A 15,609-nucleotide genomic window follows, 5' to 3' on the forward strand; every position below is an offset into this window, starting at 1 on the left:
TCTTTTGAGGTACTTCCCTATCTCTACCTTATTTGCTGTCCGTAAGCATATAGGTCTTTTAATATGAGGATGTTACCCAAAATTCATGTGGAAGAAATAGGCAAAGAATAATCCACCTGAGGTGGATAACACGAAGTGTTACATTTGGAGTCCGCCCTGGCTTAAAAGCCTAACTTGCCACTTTATTTGCTTATTTGCCTATTAGTAAGGTTACTTCACTTTTCTAAGTTGACCCACAGGATAAGGATAACCTTACAGGGTTATTGTGGCTCACCTGTAAATCTGAGTCAACTACACAGAGTCCTGGTACAATAATAGATGCTCTATTAAATCCTAAGGTAACCTGAGGGAATTATTTCAGTTGGCAAAAGGTAGTGGATAACATGTTTCTGGACTGAGAGTTTACCAACTGTTTCTTCTCATGCCAATTAATTCTCTATGGGATTATATGATCATTTGTGTCCTGCCTGCAGTCACAATTCCTGAGCCAGTTTTCAGAATGTGAGGTAGGAAATGGGAAAGGAAAAAGCATCATGAGGGAGACTTTGTCCAAAATTTCAGGATTGCTGTGTTTCGTAAAATTTGTTCCATTCTGAGTTTGTTTCAGCCCCCTGACCCCAGTGTAATCAAATGTGCCTTTGAGGAAAAAGCATTCGGGAACAACAGGAAGTATTTAGATGCATTTTATTCAACAGTAAGGCCAGCTAGGCGTTGTGGTGACCACATGGGATTTTAGCACCTTGGTTCTCAGCAAGGCCCAGATTTTTTAATGAGGACAGGGTTCTGGCGCTTCCTATAGAAGAGATTGGAAAAAAAAAAAATCAAACTTTGCTGAAAAAAAAACTGACAATGGGAGAAAAACAATGAAAAAAGATCAGCTTTATTTAAAATAGAAAGGTTTCAAATTTATTCCCATTTCTTTGTCTTTCAATCATTTATTCATTTACTTATTCATAAATTCATCAAATATCAACGCTGTTGCTTACATACACTAAGGATACAACAGAAAGGAAAAATGTCTGTCCTCACAGAGTGTGCAGATCTACTGTGGCATTACAGGAAACCAGTGAAATCAACCTCTAAGTCATCATTGGTTCTTTTACTCCTAATATCATTGTCCTAGCCACAAGATTTCCATCTTAGCTGCTGCCTGGCCTACTCCGGGATGCTCTAATTGGCTGATCTTTTGTCTTAGAACTCTGGGGATTAATATCTGTGGGATCTCACAAAAGGAAATCATATCTGTATCCTGATAACTGCCAGCTCTAAGCATCCTCCCCTCCAGATAAAAACCTCACTCAACTACCAACTCACTCCCAACTCACTACCTTTCCCAAATCAATTTTCTCTTCTGTCAGCTAAATGTTCTTAAATCCTGTAATTGTTCTTCATGAGATTGTTTGCAGAGCTTGCGCTCTCTCTCTCTCTCTTCTTAGCCATCCTTTCTTTGAATATACTGGTTTATAAAAATTCTTCTATTTCTTCGTTACTTGGGGACATCTGACTTCCATATATCTTTTTGCATGTATTTATCTGGACCTTGATGATTCTTCCTTTTAAGACCTTTTTTTTTTTTTTAAGTTATTTATTTTGTGAGAGAGAGCATGAGTAGGGAAGGGACAGAGAGAAAGGGAGAATCTCAAGCAGGCCCCACACTGCCAGCACAGAGCCCAACAGGGGCCCCAAACCCACAAACTGCAAATTCATGACCTGAGCCAAAACCAAGAGTCAGATGCTAAACTGACTGAGTCACCTAGGTGCCACCTTTTTAAGAGCTTTTAATGTCTTTTTGTTCCATAATTATTATTCATGTATAACACTTATGTCTGAGTTGTTTTAACATACACAGTGCAAACTTTTAAACACATTGACTTATTTCTCTACCTGTGCTGTCCAGTAGAGAAGACACCATCCCTATTCAGCTGTTTAAATTCAAATCAGTTAAAAAATTATGTAATATTAAAAATACAGTTTCTTAGATGTACTAACCACATTTTAAGCCCTGGTGGCTAGTGGCTTCCATACTAGACAACACAGATATAGAACATTTCCATCTTGAAGAAAGTTCTACCAGAGAACGCTGATCTATAGAACAGAATTTGACAGTACAGGCTCCCTAAGGAGACATAGAAGAGACAGAAAAAAGTCCTGACTGACTATATCTGACAAGCACATTGATGAGCTAGGAGATGCAAGCACAACCCACCAACATGGGTTAGAGCTTGGCTCTAGTTAACTCTACACCATATTCATTTGGGGCTTTCAATGGGCAGTAGAGAGAAACGCAACATGGTACATTTGAAAATATTTTACTTTAGAACAAACCACATTTTCTCTCTAGACCTGTTTACTTATCTGAGAGATACAGGAAGAGAAGTTACATTTTTCTGGCATTTAAATATTCTTCCCATATATGAATATTTTTGAAAAAATAGAGCAAGTAAGCAGAATGGATAGGTTTTAAAAGCTGAACGAATGACGTGTCTCAGCTCTAAGCTCATATTTTCCCAATATTTCGCTATAAATATTGGGCCTTTTGGTCTTGGCACTTGGAAAGTTTCTAAATCTCAAGGCTGTTATATTGCTTTCTCCTCCCCTTGGATGGAAATAGGATGTTTGACCTTTATGTCAACAGCCTAGATCATGAGAAAATTAACAAGTGTTTTTGAGTTCCTTTTACAAATCTTTAGTGTGGAAATAAATTCACCACAAAGCAGAACACCTAATATTTTGGTTCTAAAACTTCAGAATGATAGATCTCTCTCCCTGGGGCCCTATTTCCACAATGCTTGCTAACACTGATAATTTTCTGAAGTGATTTAAAGCAGACCAAGAAGAGAGATCATGTTATTGGGAACTTAGACTGTGGAATAATGGAAATAATATGCAGTTGTTTGAGCTTACATCAAACCCTTTAATACTAAATCAGTTCTAAGAATAACTTAGAGTTTTCTGGACTACTTGCGCAATCTCTTTTATTTGATTTGATTGTTCTACGCCATTATTTAACCTGGAATGCTTTTGCACTGCTACCAAAATTCAGAGCCCTATTTAAATGACATCCTTTTCATGAATCCTTTCTTGACCCTTGCAATGAGAAGACATCTGATTCTCTCCTTCACACCTGTAGCACTTTCCTCACACCTCATTTGATGCTGCTTTTCACAGGTTACAAGAAGCTACCTTGTTTGCCCTGATGAGTTAATTTCTCTTACTCAAAAGCACAAGGAAAGCAGAGGAAACTAGCACATTGCTGGACACATGTTAGGTGTTCAGTAGCTGTGTGAAATAGAAAGTTTGTGGCAGATCTGCCTGAGTGCCTGAGTTTGATTTCTGACCTGTGATCCCTTCAGAAAATGAGCTTCATTGAGGCCGGCTCTCATCTCCATAAATAAAAGTGCTATGAAAATCTATTTTTGGCCAACTAATCTATGCGATTCATATATGCATTTTTGAGGGCTTTAGTTAACACAATCATTACCATCAGCAAGAATGATTTTTTTAAAGATTTTAATTTTAAGTAATCTCTATACCCAATAAGGGGCTCAAAGTCACAAACCCAAGATCAAGAGTCACATGTGCTATCAACTGAGCTAGCCAGGTGCCCCTGATTTTTTTAAATTTAAAGGTATTTTGGGTGTATTAGCTTTTTGAAAATCTAGACCATCCACTGTCTTGCTGGAAAAGCATGTTTTTTTGTCATATACATGATTTTTTAAAAACTGGTTGAGAGAACCATTCAGATACTTTCCTCCTCCATTCCACTGGACGTTTCCTTAACACGTCCTTAACACGTTTATCTTATGTGATTAATTCCTTTCTCCCTTTTGTTCAGCTTTTCTCCTTATTGGAATGCCTCACTCTCCTTCTTTAGGGTCTAGAGAAAGTGTCCAAACTTTTCCAAATCCTAGCAGGCATAATTAGTTGTTTTTAATCATGTTTAAACATGTTGGATTTTCTTCTGTATCTCACAAATTTACTTAGGCTGGTACCTGTCTTTAAAGCATAGTTGAGAGGCACCTGGGCGGCTCAGTCAGTTAAGCATCTGAGTCTTGATTTTGGCTCAGGTCATGATCCCAGGGTCATGGGATCAAGCCCTGTGTCCGGCTCCATGTTGGGTGTGGAGCCTGCTCAAGATTCTTTGTATGCCCCTCCCCAACTTGTGTGCCCATGTGTGCGTGTGCCTCTCTCTCTCTCTCTCTCTCTCTCTCTCTCTCTCTCTCTCTCTCTCTCTCTCAAAAAACATGTAGTGGAAAAAGCAAGGATTTGGAACCAGATCTGTCACTTCCTGCTTGTTGATTTTGAGCAGGTAATTTAAGCTCAGTCTCAATCTCTTCATGTGTATAATGAGCTTAGTGTTATGTACCTCATAGACTCATGAATATTAAGTGCCTTGCACAATGCTTGACACAATAAATATTGTCTTTTATTGTAATACACACATAAATGTATGCATGTCTCTGGATAGAATCATACCAGATATAGAATAAGGAGAAGAAGAGATTGAGAATTATTTTTGGAAAACTACTTGTTTTATTTCTCTTGTGGTAAGATTAATGTTATTGATATATTGGTTGGAACTTAGGGGGATAACATATATGAAAATGTGAAGACAACTAGCTTAAAAATACGTTTTAAAAGACACTCAAGTTCGTACTCACTTATTTTCAACACATAACAAGCATTCATTAGAATAAGTTCTTCCATCAGTCCCACAGACAGGATCATAGATCTTGGGACATCCAGGTATTTCACTGTAACATTTAGCCTGAAAATGGAATTAAACAGAATTGTTTTCCGTCATTTTGTAGTCTTCGAGTTTATAACAAAATCTCTAAAACAGCTTTCACTTCCCTGGAGTTGATCAGCTTAAAGACAGAAGCCTGACTCCCGTGGGGGTAGTGATAATGAGTGTCCGAGAGAAAGAGTTCAGGGTTTGGAATCAGAAAGCCTGATTGTATGGACTGCCTCCGCTATTTACAAGTTGTGAGATATTGGCAGATCTCTTGGTTCCTCTGAACCTCAGTCACATCATCTGTGCAGTGAGAAGGGTATTTTCACTTCGCCAACTATCTCATGATGGTCATGTGAGGTTTAAATGAGGTGAGTGTGATAATGTTCAGGTTTATATTGACTGCGGGCGCTGGTTCCTCTCAGGTCAGCCACACCATGGGCATGTCTTCATTGCCCACTGTGGCCTAGTCATACTGCCCTTCTTTCAGTCATGTGACAGACAACACCAAGTGCTTTGTCCCCTTGGAGTCCTGGCATAGCCTATTTCGTCAACATCAGCAAGAACTCAGAATTATGAAATGGCTGTCTTAGGCCATACTTGCTTTCATGTACTATTCTCTTTCAACCTCAAAACTATCCTTTGAACTTTTTATTATACTCATCTTCCAGGGAAGACAGTGAAGCACATAGAGATTAAATCACCCAAGCCACATAGCTGGTAATTCCTGGATCCAGGATTCAAACCTAGTTGGTCTAGGTCCTGAGCTTTGGCTCTTAACCCCTTCACTCTACTACTTCTACCACCAGTAGTATTTTGCTAACACTCACTTATCCTTTATGACTCAAAATAAATTTCACTCAGTTAGGGGCACATTCTCTGATCTAACCAGTCTAGGTTCCACATGGTACCAGAACTTCTCATAACCCTTATCATTAGTGTAATTTATTCACTCATGCCCTTTAAGTTTGTCATCTATCCCCTCACTAGATATAAATGTAATGAAAAGAGGGACACTTCCCCCTCTGGGCTTCAGATTTATTGCAATTTACCTTATAAACACAAGGAAAAAACAGGAAAGTTAGATATAGAATATTTTTCTAGAGGAAGAACTTAGTTTATTATTTTTCTTTTGTTATAAATTAGGGCTCCACCTAGGGGATTGGGAAAAGTTTATGCCAGCATGGTCAAGCAGGCCCTAAGGAGGAAGGGCTATTTGGGGTGAAGTTAAAAAGAATGCCACCCAACATCCTTGTCCTACCAGCTAGCCTCAAAATAGATAAAACCCCCTCACAGCGACGGCTGTGTGACTACATGGAAACTGCCTGTGTGTCAGTGCATTTGTTCTTCAGCATAAGCCCCTGTGGGCAAACTGTTGTTACTCTCCATACTTGTTAAGCCTCGCTAGCACCACACACCTGTCCTGATTTCAGATGAAATTGAAATTAAAAACGCTTGAATGTGCATTGATTGGGGCAAACAGTTCTAGCCCTAGAGATAAGAAAGTACAAAATTGTCTTTACCTGTCTTTCCAGCAAGTCAGCTCTAGTGTTGCCTATAAAACATAAATCAGACATTGTGAGGTTGGGTCCTAAATGGGAAAAGCCAGCTCTGCTCTTATTCAGAATTCTCAGCTTCCATTGAAGACTGGTGACTTCTCTGCTGGCCTCTTCTGCCCCCCCACCCCCTCAACCTTTTCTTGTTTCTGTCTTCTCTCAAGGATATCTCACTGGTGTCCAATCACTCCCTGCCTGTTGAAGCGTCAAGGAAATGAAGCAAAATTTTGATTATGATCAAAGTATCTTAGTTCAGCATTTCACAAAAGTTGACCCATTTCTTTGAAAATAGAAGTGATTTACTTACTGCTTGAAATGTATCAGGTACAGAGCAAATATCTTCTGAATGCTCACTGACATTGTCACAACTGGTTACTAGACCTTTGATCTTACAATTAGTGATGTAAGAAGTCTAAGTATCTTTAATTCAGTTTATAGATGAAGATGTGAAGAGTTTATACGACTAATTGTAAAGCAGTTACCACTAGCAGTAACCAGGTCTTGTGATAACAAAACTAACTTGGAATGACGTGTAAATCTTTTTGTAAGTAATGTTAAACATGGAACTCTTTTGACAACTCAACATCGGACCCTAAGGAACTCATTCCCTCTGTTACATTACACTGCCTATTAATCCAATTCACATTTATCCAGTTCACAGATAGATGCTTAAAATTGCCATGCTGCATTCCCCAGAAAATAACAGGTCTTGCTGACATCATGTAGAGGATGGTCATTTTGGTTGAGCTCAATGAAGGGGAAAGGAGCTAACCTGATAGTATCCAAAGAAAGAAATGTTGGTGAGATTTGATTTTGATATTGACAGTTTCTGAAGTGATCTAAGTAAGGAGGTAGCTCTTCCTAGCTAAATGTCGTAAGAAGCAGCAAGGCACTTATGGGCTTGAAGAAGCCCCCTGGAATAGGCCCCTGACCTTATTTCGCTAGGACCAAAAGATCTAAGACTAGAATGTAAATCTAGAAGGTAATGGGTTTAGTAATGCAACAAGTCAAACAGGTTTTACTCAAATCAGAAAAATATGCAGGCACCTACCAGATAGCCCCAACAGGGCCAAGGCACAGAGGAGGAGGATGCTTGTTACCTTCATGGCTGAAAGTTCTGTATCCAGTCAGTAGAAGATGGCATTGAACTCACCACTTCTTTTCAGAGCCCTGGGACTGGAAGGGTCATATAGACAGAGTGGCCACCCAGGCTCCACCTCCTCTCCTGTCACCAGATCTCTTGAGTTATTGATTGACTCGTGTTGATTGACTCGGTAGGATAACCTGACCCCAAGTCTCAGGAATGTCACCTGCATAAGAAAGGTGAAAGAAGTAGCAGGGGCCAGAATGTGCTTGGCCAAGACACCGTCAGAGAAGTTCTGGTGGTTAGTTGGTTCTCCCCCAACTTCCTCTGTGACTCTGGGCAGTCCTAGTGTTCTCATCTGTATGTACTCTGTAGCTCTGGGTATGTGAGCAGGTGTGGATATCCAAAAATGGGTCTCCATTCTTTCTTCCTTTCCTTCAGCTTTTCCCTTTTTCATTTTTTCTCTTTTGTTGCACTCATTCACAAAGCCCAAGGTAGCTGGCAGGGACACAGGTTAGAAATAAAGAGGGCTCACTTCCCTAAGGCGTGTGTGTGTGCTTTGGGGCTAGATTGTACTCTCCGGATACTTAATAGCTCTGTGTTCTTGGACAGGTAGTTCACTTTTGCTGGGCCTCAGTTTATTCATCTGAGACCTGAAATAATAATAGCACTTAACTCAAAGTGTTTATCTTTCATTCAAATGTATGTGTGCTGTGTCTACCATGTGTTATTAGGAGATAGTTCTTCATTGTCTCTTGTGTTTCTGCCTTTCTTATAAGGAGAGGCACGCACTGCCTGTGCTTCAGACAATCTTTTCAAAAGTTTGTACAACTAATGGACTTAGAGGGTGGAATAGTGTCTCTGTCTGGAACAAAGGGGAGGTTTGTTCACCATTCATTATAATAAAGATGGTATCTCTCTCCATTGCAAAGATTAGGTGGGCATAGTGCCCTTTAAAAAAGATTAGGGAGAGGCGCCTGGGTGGCTCAGTTGGTTAAGCATCTGACTCTTGATCTTGGCTCACTCAGGTCATGATCTTACAGTTCGTGATTTCAAGCCCCGCGTGGGGCTCTGTGTTGACAGCATGAAGCCTGCTTGGAATTTTCTCTCCCTCTCTGTCCCGACCCCACTGTTTTCTCTCTCTCTCTCTCTCTCTCTCTCTCTCTCTCTCAAAATAAGTAAATAAATAAACTTCAAAAAGATTTTAAAAAATTCAAAACAAAAAGATTAGGGATTTTTGGGGTACCTGACTGGCTCAGTCAGTGGAACATGCAATTCTTGACCTTGGGGTCATGAGTTTGAGCCACCCATTGGGTATAGAGATTACTAAAAAATAAAAATAAAAAATAAAATGAGCATTAAGAAAATTAGAGATTTTTGAAAACATGGCCTCCTTCTCTGGAGCACAATGCCCTTTCTCTGTAGGTACCACTTGGTCCTCTTTCTGTCACCCTGGAGAAGCGTGAGAAATCAGAACAGATGACACTGGCACTCTAGCTATTGCTACTGAATAATTAAGTCCCTTGTCTCTGACTCAGGAGTCTGTTTTCTGCCAGAATCCCTTTAACTGTGGCAGGCTAACTTGTTAGCTTCCAAGTAGGGTAAAATCTCAGATCCCCCCTGGTCTTGGACTGTGCTTATGTCTGAGGATACATCAATGAATAAAAATGACAGTCTTTGCCCTCATGGAGCCTCCACTGCATTTTACTTGGAGGAGACATAGTTTTAAAGTATATCAGATTATGATAAATATTATGGAGAAAAAGGATAAAAAGGTTAAGATGCTGGAAGATCAGGATATAGTTGTTATAGATGGTCAGAGAAGACCTTGCTGATTAAGTGACATTTGAACAGAGACATGAAGGAAGTGAGGAATTGAACCAGGCACATATCTAAGAGCATGCACTCCAGACAGAGTAAAGCGAGTGCAAAGGCTCTTAGGCAGAATCTTGCTTGACACTTTTGAGAAACAGCCAGGGTGATAGTCTGGCTGGAGCAAAGTGATAGGTAAAGGAAGCAGTGAGGGCTGGGTAGTGAAGGGCTGGGTAGGCTGTAGTAAGGACTTTGTTTTTTAACCAAAGAGAAAGCCGATGGAGACCTATGTCACAGGAACTACATGATATAGCGCTCATCCTAAAAGTTCATTTTTTTTTAATGTTTTTATTTATTTTTGCGACAGAGAGAGACAGAACATGAGCAGGGGAGGGCCAGAGAGAGAGGGAGACACAGAATCGGAAGCAGGCTCCAGGCTCTGAGCTGTCAGCACAGAGCCCGATGCGGGGCTCGAACCCACAGACTGTGAGATCATGACCTGAGCCGAAGTCGGACGCTTAACCGACGAGCCACCCAGGCGCCCCTAAAAGTTCATTTTTTAATGCTTATTTATTTTAAAGAGACAGAGAAAGAGCACAAGCAAGGGAAGGGCAGAGAGAGGGAGACACAGGATCTGAAGCAGGGTCCAGGCTCTGAGCTGTCAGCACAGAGCCTGACGCGGGGCTCGAACCCACAACGTGCAAGATTATGACCTGAGCCAAAGTCAGGCGCTTAACTGAGCCATCAAGGCACTCCCTAAAAGGTCATTTTAACTGCTCTGTGAGAATAAACTTGAAGGCAAGGGGAGCAGCAGGAAAACCCAACTTCTTGGCTACTGTACTAGTCCACCCAAGAGATGGTGGTAGAAGTGGAAGGAAGAAGCTGACTCTGTAGTTCAGGTGATCTCAATACATAGAGATCATTTACAACAATTTCTGGCACATGGTAAACACTTAGAGATATTGCCCATCACCATAATTTTTGTTATTTTTTCAGTATTTATAATGCTGTTCCATCTGACAGGAATGTTCTGCATCAGTGGGTGCTTCCTCAGTCTTTAAATTCACTTCAGGTGTTGTTTCTTAATTGGAGAACTTCTTGTGCTCATTCTGGGCTACCGTGGTATTTTGAACCTGGTTGAACCCAACACCTAACGCATTGTTGAAACTGTGTATATGACTGGTTCACCCATTCCTTCTATGTTTCAACCTTCACCATCCCAGCTTCCTCCTGCTTCACTACTGCTCCTGAACTTGTTCTTGTTTAGGTCACAAATTCAGGTCAGTTACTTCCATGGACACTTTTTCAGAGCACATGGCTTCTAACTCTTCACATTTGATCACACTCAGTATCATTTTTTTTCTTGGGTATCACGACTGCATAGTCCCCTACATTTTCTCATACTTTCTTGATCCTCATATCATCTTCAACCTCTTTATTGACTCCTCTTCCTCTTTTTATAAGTATTTTTTTTTAACGTTTTATTTTATTTTTGGGACAGAGGCAGAGCATGAACGGGGGAGGGGCAGAGAGAGAGGGAGACACAGAATCGGAAACAGGCTCAGCCCAGTGCCTGACGCGGGGCTCGAACTCACGGACCGCGAGATCGTGACCTGGCTGAAGTCGGACGCTTAACCGACTGCGCGACCTAGGCGCCCTGACTCCTCTTCCTCTTAATGAGTGAAGATTTGAAGTTTCTCAAGGATTGGTCCTGTGCCTTATTTATTTCTCACTTTTCCTTTTCCTTAGGTGAGCTCAGTCATTCACATTGTTTAAATTATATCTATATAAAATCCCCAGATATGTATCTCTTCCTAGATGTGTCCTCGGTTCTTCACACTGGATATTAAATGCATTCTTGACTGGATGTGCTATGGGTACTTCAAATGTACGATATCCCATACTACTACTTGGATCACTCACCACAAGTATTTTTCTCTTCACTCTTCCCCTTGCTTCTCTGCCTTCCAACCGGCCAGTTAAGCCAAAACTTAAGTGTTCTCCTTGATGCCTTCACTTGCCCTTAACATGCATCACTGTCCATGCTTAATTTGTTACCAAGTTCTCTTCTTCAATCTGTATCTGAAATCAGCGCTGAATGCTTCTTCTCACCTTAAACTTTCCTATCAAAGATGATGGCATTATTGTCTGTGTCCCTCCCTGAGGGTATATCTGGCCTTGAGAGATGTAGATTGATGTTTGAAGTCTGTGGCTTTCTGAAATTTCCTTCAAGACAGTATTTCTTGTTATTGCTTTCTCAAGAAATAATGCCATGGAACAGTCCAGTGATCTTATAGAACAAACATGATCATGCAACTCCTCAGTTTCCCATTGTTCAAAATCCTCAGGAAGGGTTTAGGAGAGATTAGGCTCTTTTTGACCTTTCTCACTTCATCCCTCACCAGTTTGCTCTTTGCTCAGTCTGTCAAGCTACGTGGGTCATTTCTCTGTTCCCCCTTAATTTCTCTTAATAGGGAAAAAAGCTTTTAGGTTTTAACCTTCAAGACTCAGGCTCAATATAATTTTCTCACGGAGCTGCTTTTCCAAGTCTTATCAGTCTCTGCTGCATCTACATTAGGACTTACTGTTATATTATTTCATGATACCCTGCATAACACTTAAATTTCATTCTGTAGCTGTTTGTATGATTATTATGTACTATCTGTTCCCCTTTAAGGAGCAAATATGGTTGCTTGGTAGCTGCAGTACCTAGCAAAGTGCCTGGAAAATAGAAGGTTCTGAATAAATATTTGCTGAAAACATGAATAAAGTAATAGATGTTTATACTTATTTCCTTGAAGACCCAGATCTATGCCTTGTTTGTTTCTTAGACATTTTTTAAAATGTTTATTTATTATTTTTGAGAGAGAGAGATAGTACGAGCGGGGGAGGGACAGAGAGAGAGGAGACAGAATCCGAAGCAGGCTCCAGACTCTGAGCTGTCAGCCCAGAGCCCAATGTGGGGCTCGAACTCACCAACCGTGAGATCATGACCTGAGCCAAAGTCTAATGTCTAACCAACTGAACCACTCAGGCGCCCCTATGCCTTGTTCATTTCTGTGTCTCTAGTGCCTGCCACAGAGTACTCATTTATTGGTTCATTCCATCTTTTATGCATTCAACCATTGTTATAATTCAAATACCCATTGAGTTCCTACTATGTAAAAGCTCTGGCCTGGCTGCTAGGGAAATAGATTTTGGCTTCTGCCTTTATGGAGTTTAGGCCGAGCACTGATAGATACAGTTTGAATGAGTAAAAATTTTTTTCTTTTCATCTCAAATCATAATTTAAATAGCAGCTTGGTTGATGGTAAGAAAGTACTAATAGCCACTGTAAAGGGAGTTAATATTCGAGAGAAGGAATTTTTCTTTGACTTCATAAGCAATCTGAGGAAAAGGGAACTGTCTGGGATCTCGTTGCAGAAACTCTTTAGGTAATAATACCAGCAGTAATAACATTCAGATTAAGACCTGTATTATGCCAAATCCTGGGCTCTTTCTACCAAACATTGATTTTTAAACATTTTGACTGTGTACCCAAAGCAAAAATAGAAATTTTGTTGTATAGCCTAGTGTATGCATGCATATGTGTAGACAAAATTGTTAAGAAACAAAGCATAGCCTTATTCAATATGATGACTCTACATGCCTTTTATTCTGTTCTGTCTCATAGTTCACTGACCCTGACTTGCATTTTGAAAAACTATTAACGACAGTAACTATGCTGCCTTACAATCTTCTTTTCTTAAGTGCTATAAAAGTAGGATAAAATTGGGGAGCCTGGGTGGCTCAGTCGGTTGAGCGTCCGACTTTGGCTCAGGTCATGATCTCACGGTCCATGAGTTCGAGCCCTGCGTTGGGCTCTGTGCTGACAGCTCAGAGCCTGGAGCCTGTTTCAGATTCTGTGTCTCCCTCTCTCTCTGACCCTCCCCTGTTCATGCTCTGTCTTTCTCTGTCTCAAAAATGAATAAAACATTACCAAAAAAAATTAAAAAAAAAAAGGTAGGATAAAATTCTAGTTAGAGGCTGGTCCTAACATTGTGATGAGAAGGGGCTCTTGGGAGGCCATAGATTGAAGAGGTCATGAAGAGACAGACCTGGTTCCAATTAGAAGTCTGCCATTTCAACTGTGATGTGACTCTGGGTAAATCTTCAACTACAAAAATGCATATCATAATATATTCATTTAGTGTGAGAATAAACGTAGAAAAGCAATAAATACTGTGCAAAAGCTTTATGCTCCAATTCCCCTGGAACAATCATTGCTAGCTGGTAATAACCTGACTCTTCCTTCCTCAGATTGGAATAAATGGATACTATGTTGAGGCTTTATATGATCACTGTCTGGACAGAATAAATATCGTTTGCCCTAAGATGGGCATTGGCTGGAATAACTCTGCTACTCTGCTAGGCTATTGGTTGTATTTAGTGTGTTTACATGGCCTAGCCTTGTGTAAATCTCTCCGTCTGTCTCCTTTTCCTCTCTGTGCACATATTTATGTGTGCATGTCTTCAGAAACTCAGCAAACATACTATGACCTACTTCCCTCTGTTTCAAGGACTAATTATTCGCCTGAATAAAGAAAAAGTTTAAGAGAACTGTTTAGTGGGTGCTGATAATACTTGCTGGAATGGGGATGTTGCTTGGGCACCTGCTGATTTTCACATCCTGTGCCCAAGGTTTAACTGGTAACAGACACTAGTGACATGGAGTCTCATGAATTTAGCCTGATGTGTGAAGACCTCTGACTTAACTGCATCTTAACTCTTTCATCTTATTTTTCAGTATTCATGGAACTTCATGGCTTGTCTTAATTATAACCATTACTGCTGAAAATTTTCAAAAGTTTCTATGCCAGGCACCATGGTGCTTTATTTCCATCATTTTGAATCCCTATAGCATTATTATCTCCATTTTACAAGTAAGGGAATTGAGATTGAGGCACAGAGGTTTCAGTTGTTATGTTCCCTGGTCACAGAGATCAAATACTGATTAAAAATTTTTAAAATAGTCAAGTGCACACAGATACACATATACAGATTTACATGTATATATACACAGATGTACATTTTATGTGTGTGTGTGTGTTTCTGATACTTGACTTCAAATCTCTTATTAATTCTTCCTAATGCACTTCTTTATGACCCACCACTTCATACTCTGAAACAGTAATTATAGCAATTTGAGCTTAATGACCTATTTAGAGCAGAGGCTTATACTTCAGGAGGCCTGGGTTCCTAATTTAAGGTAGCTACTGAAAATCTGAAGTTTTTGCAAGGTCTCTGCATTCTGTGGGCTTCAGTTTCCTTACATACATGTGTTATAATGAACTTCTGAGTAGGTTACATTTTCACTCTCTTAATAATATCTTTTGGGGCACCTGTGTGGCTCAGTCCATTAAGCATGACTCTTGTTTTTGGCTCAGGTCATGATTTCATGTTTGGGGAGATCAAGCCCCATGTCGGGCTCCGTGCTGACAGCGCAGAGCCTGCTTGGGATTCTCTCTCTCTGTCTCTCTCTCTCTGTCCCTACCCCACTCGTTCTCTCTCACTAAAAATAAATAAATATTGGGGTGCCTGAGTGGCTCAGTCAGTTAGGCATCTGACTTCGGCTCAGATCATGATCTCATGGTTTGTGAGTTCGACCCCCACATCGGGTTCTGTGCTGAGAGCCCAGAGCCTGGAGCCTGCTACGAATTCTGTGTCTCCCTCTCTCTCTCTGCTGCTCCTCTGCTCATGATCTGTCTCTCTCTCTCTCTCCTTCAAAAATAAATTAAAAAATTTAAAAAAATTTTTTAAATAAATACTTTAAAAAATAATATCTTTTGATGTACAAAGGTTCTTAATTTTAATTGAGTCCAGTTTAGCAACCTTTACCTTTGTTGTTAGTGTTTTTTGTATCCTATTTAAGAAAAGTTTGCCCGCCCCAGGATTGTGACAATATTCTATATAATCCTAGAAGCTCTACAATCCATTGTAATTAATTTTTGTGACTGATGTAAGTAGGTCCCAACATTCAGTTTTTTTAACGTGAATTTGTGGATAATAAACTCATTTTCAGTTATTGAAAATAACTGATGGGTTAAATGGGCAAGATGCATTAGGGAGGACACTTGTTGGGATGAGCATTGGGTGTTACATGTCAGTGATGAATCACTAAATTTTACTCCTGAAATCATTATTACAGTATTTGATAACTAACTTGGATATGAATAAATAAATAAATAAATAAATAAATAAATAAATAAATAATAAACTGTGTTGGAAAGTGAAGAGAATGGGAGAAAATGTAGACAAAGGGAACAATGTTTATTTTAAGAAGTTTTACTCTGAAGAGAGTGAGACGTAAGGGTCATTGCTGAAAGTGGACATAGGGTTTTAAGATGGGAAATTATGTACTTCAAATAAAGGTTTATTAAGACAAC

General features: G+C 40.0%; 1 protein-coding gene across 1 annotated transcript; it reads right to left on the bottom strand.

The window, feature by feature from the left end:
• Positions 1-667: 667 nt before the first annotated feature.
• Positions 668-7,469, bottom strand: SPINK1 (serine peptidase inhibitor Kazal type 1). The gene is made up of 4 exons (XM_045493125.1): positions 7,340-7,469; positions 6,256-6,287; positions 4,662-4,768; positions 668-793 (listed from the first exon to the last, which is right to left on the bottom strand). Exons 1-4 carry the CDS (start codon positions 7,392-7,394, stop codon positions 748-750), a joined length of 240 nt encoding a protein of 79 aa, XP_045349081.1. The 5' UTR covers positions 7,395-7,469; the 3' UTR covers positions 668-747.
• Between the last annotated feature and the right edge of the window lie 8,140 nt (positions 7,470-15,609).

The sequence above is a fragment of the Leopardus geoffroyi genome, chromosome A1 (assembly GCF_018350155.1).
Source record: "Leopardus geoffroyi isolate Oge1 chromosome A1, O.geoffroyi_Oge1_pat1.0, whole genome shotgun sequence".
Lineage (NCBI taxonomy): Eukaryota > Metazoa > Chordata > Mammalia > Carnivora > Felidae > Leopardus > Leopardus geoffroyi.

Excerpts from the sequence above, each read along its gene's own strand:
- SPINK1 (XM_045493125.1), bottom strand. The coding sequence starts at position 7,394 with ATGAAGGTAACAAGCATCCTCCTCCTCTGTGCCTTGGCCCTGTTGGGG. Across the intron at positions 4,769-6,255 it reads CTGACTTGCTGGAAAGACAG|GCTAAATGTTACAGTGAAAT; the intron begins GTAAAGACAATT and ends TTCCATTTTCAG. Across the intron at positions 794-4,661 it reads TTGTTATGTGTTGAAAATAA|GAAGCGCCAGAACCCTGTCC; the intron begins GTGAGTACGAAC and ends TCTCTTCTATAG.